Source organism: Oncorhynchus clarkii, unplaced genomic scaffold (assembly GCF_045791955.1).
Source record: "Oncorhynchus clarkii lewisi isolate Uvic-CL-2024 unplaced genomic scaffold, UVic_Ocla_1.0 unplaced_contig_4000_pilon_pilon, whole genome shotgun sequence".
Classification (NCBI taxonomy): domain Eukaryota; kingdom Metazoa; phylum Chordata; class Actinopteri; order Salmoniformes; family Salmonidae; genus Oncorhynchus; species Oncorhynchus clarkii.
In genome coordinates this window covers 242904-245739 of record NW_027257979.1, presented here as the reverse complement: position 1 = coordinate 245739, position 2836 = coordinate 242904, and the positions used below count along the sequence as shown (strand labels likewise).

The window sequence follows — 2836 nt, the reverse complement described above, 5'->3', positions numbered from 1 at the left end:
TTCTTGGTGCTATGTTGACACAGCTGGCCCAGGAAGACAGAGTGAAGACACACAGCTTACCTTTTTTTGTTTCATTTCTATTTGTTTTCACCTACACACACACTTTTCCACACTTTCATTACCCTCGGGTCCAGTGGACCTGAACACCACATATGTCATATAAATGTGTAGGGGGGTTCACCGTGTGCACTCAATAACAATGTGTTATTTTATATGTTCTTCACAGAAATTGAGCCAAGGCCAATGAGTCTCAGGTTGGACAAAAAAACAAGTTGTACCATTTTTCTTTTGGTAAACATTGAAAATGGGTCCCACAGACCCGAACACGACACAACGGTTAAGAAGGAAATTCTACATTGCTACACAGCGCTGATAAAGACTGATTGGCTGTTGCTAAAACACCATAGCACAATGACATTAATCAGAATGGACCTTTTGTGTATATCTAATGTGTATATCTCATGTGTATATCTAATGTGTATATCTCATGTGTATATCTCATGTGTATATCTCATGTGTATATCTAATGTGTATATCTCATGTGTATATCTAATGTGTATATCTCATGTGTATATCTAATGTGTATATCTCATGTGTATATCTCATGTGTATATCTAATGTGTATATCTAATGTGTATATCTAATGTGTATATTTAATGTGTATATCTCATGTGTATATCTAATGTGTCTATCTAATGTGTATATCTAATGTGTATATCTAATGTGTATATCTAATGTGTATATCTCATGTGTATATCTCATGTGTATATCTAATGTGTATATCTAATGTGTATATCTAATGTGTATATCTAATGTGTATATCTAATGTGTATATCTCATGTGTATATCTCATGTGTATATCTAATGTGTATATCTAATGTGTATATCTCATGTGTATATCTAATGTGTATATCTCATGTGTATATCTCATGTGTATATCTAATGTGTATATCTAATGTGTATATCTCATGTGTATATCTCATGTGTATATCTCATGTGTATATCTCATGCAGGTATTGCTGGTCTGTGGTCTCTGGCTGTTATCTCCTGGGAGAGATGGGTGGTTGTGTGTAAGCCCTTTGGAAATGTCAAGTTTGATGCTAAATGGGCCATGGGAGGTATAATCTTCTCCTGGGTCTGGTCTGCTTTCTGGTGCGCCCCTCCTATCTTCGGCTGGAGCAGGTGGGACATCTTCTCTTTTTCTTTCACTGAGGATTGAAAAACGTCATTGTTCAACAAAAAAAAGGTTTAATTATTCAACCATTATTCAACCATTATTCAACCATTATTCAACCCATCTCTGTATCTCTCTCTCCCTCAATCAGGTACTGGCCTCATGGACTGAAAACGTCCTGTGGACCTGATGTGTTCGGAGGTAATGAGGATCCTGGAGTCCTGTCATACATGATCGTTCTCATGATTACATGTTGCTTCCTGCCCCTGGGAGTGATCGTCTTCTGCTACCTGTTTGTGTGGCTGGCCATCCGTGCCGTAAGTGATATTTCAAATAGACCAGACACGTAGCAAGCAGCTACGTTGTGGCGTTTTGAAAATGCATATTGGAGGGTTAAATCTAACCAATCGGATATATTTCTCCTGAACGACCACAGGTAGCCGCGCAGCAGAAAGACTCGGAGTCGACGCAGAAGGCTGAGAAGGAAGTATCCAGGATGGTTGTTGTCATGATTTTTGCTTACTGTGTATGCTGGGGACCTTACACAGCCTTTGCCTGCTTTGCTGCGGCTAACCCTGGGTATGCTTTCCACCCTCTGGCTGCTGCTCTGCCTGCCTACTTTGCCAAAAGCGCCACCATCTGGAATCCAGTGATCTATGTCTTCATGAATAAGCAGGTGTGTTTTGTTTTGATAGCTGTGAACTTTGATCCATTTACCTCTAAAGTAGTTATTGAAGGCCAAGTGTCTTAAGTAAATGTAGACTTTTATGCTTGAAAGCTTCTCTCTTCATGTTCCATTCTTCGTCTTCTTCTTCTTCTTCTTCTGCTTCTTCTTCTTCTTCTTCTTCTTCTTCTTCTTCTTCTTCTTCGTCTTCTTCGTCTTCTTCTTCTTCGTCTTCTTCTTCTTCTTCTTCTTCTTCTTCTTCTTCTTCTTCTTCTTCTTCTTCTTCTTCGTCTTCTTCGTCTTCTCCTTCTTCTTCTACTTCTTCTTCTTCTTCTACTTCTTCTTCTTCTTCTTCGTCTTCTTCGTCTTCTTCTTCTTCTTCGTCTTCTTCTTCTCCTTCTTCTTCTTCTTCGTCTTCTTCTTTTCCTTCTTCTTCTTCGTCTTCATCTTCTTCTTCTTCTTCTTCTTCTCCTTCTTCTTCTTCTTCTTCTTCTTCTCCTTCTTCTTCTTCTTCTTCTCTCACCAGTTCCGTACCTGCATCATGCAGCTCTTTGGCAAGGAAGAAGAAGATGGCTCGGAGGTGTCTACATCAAAAACAGAGGTTTCCACCGTGGCACCTGCATAAACCCCCAGACAACGTTGTACCTCTTGGAAACAAATGATGAACGTTCTGAGATATTCCACATGGGACTTTTTCAAATGTACAGTACATCCTCTTTTTTGTTTTGTTTCTTAAACACATTTCCAGGAGAATATTAAGCTTTACGTCATACAGTTGTAATGTGTTTAAAAAAACATTGCTATGAATCCCCCCAAGGAGTTTTTATAATCCATGGCCTTCATAATAACCAGAGAGTCGTGTGTTGATATGCGTACTGTAGCTGTTGCAGTGGCACATTGTGGGGATAGGTACAGTCCTATCAATGTCTGTTGAAGTGAACCCCCTCCAAAAAAAGGTAGCCATCTTGGACTGCATTCCCTTCACCCTGTAGAGGATA

At 39.5% G+C, this 2836-nt stretch overlaps 1 protein-coding gene across 1 annotated transcript; it reads left to right on the top strand.

Moving 5' to 3' along the window:
- The first annotated feature begins 1336 nt into the window (after positions 1-1336).
- LOC139394383 (red-sensitive opsin-like) lies at positions 1337-2463 on the top strand. Its single transcript, XM_071142438.1, has 3 exons — positions 1337-1491; positions 1611-1850; positions 2365-2463. The coding sequence occupies exons 1-3, from the start codon at positions 1405-1407 to the stop codon at positions 2461-2463; spliced, it is 426 nt and encodes a 141-aa protein (XP_070998539.1). The 5' UTR covers positions 1337-1404.
- The last annotated feature ends 373 nt before the right edge of the window (positions 2464-2836 follow it).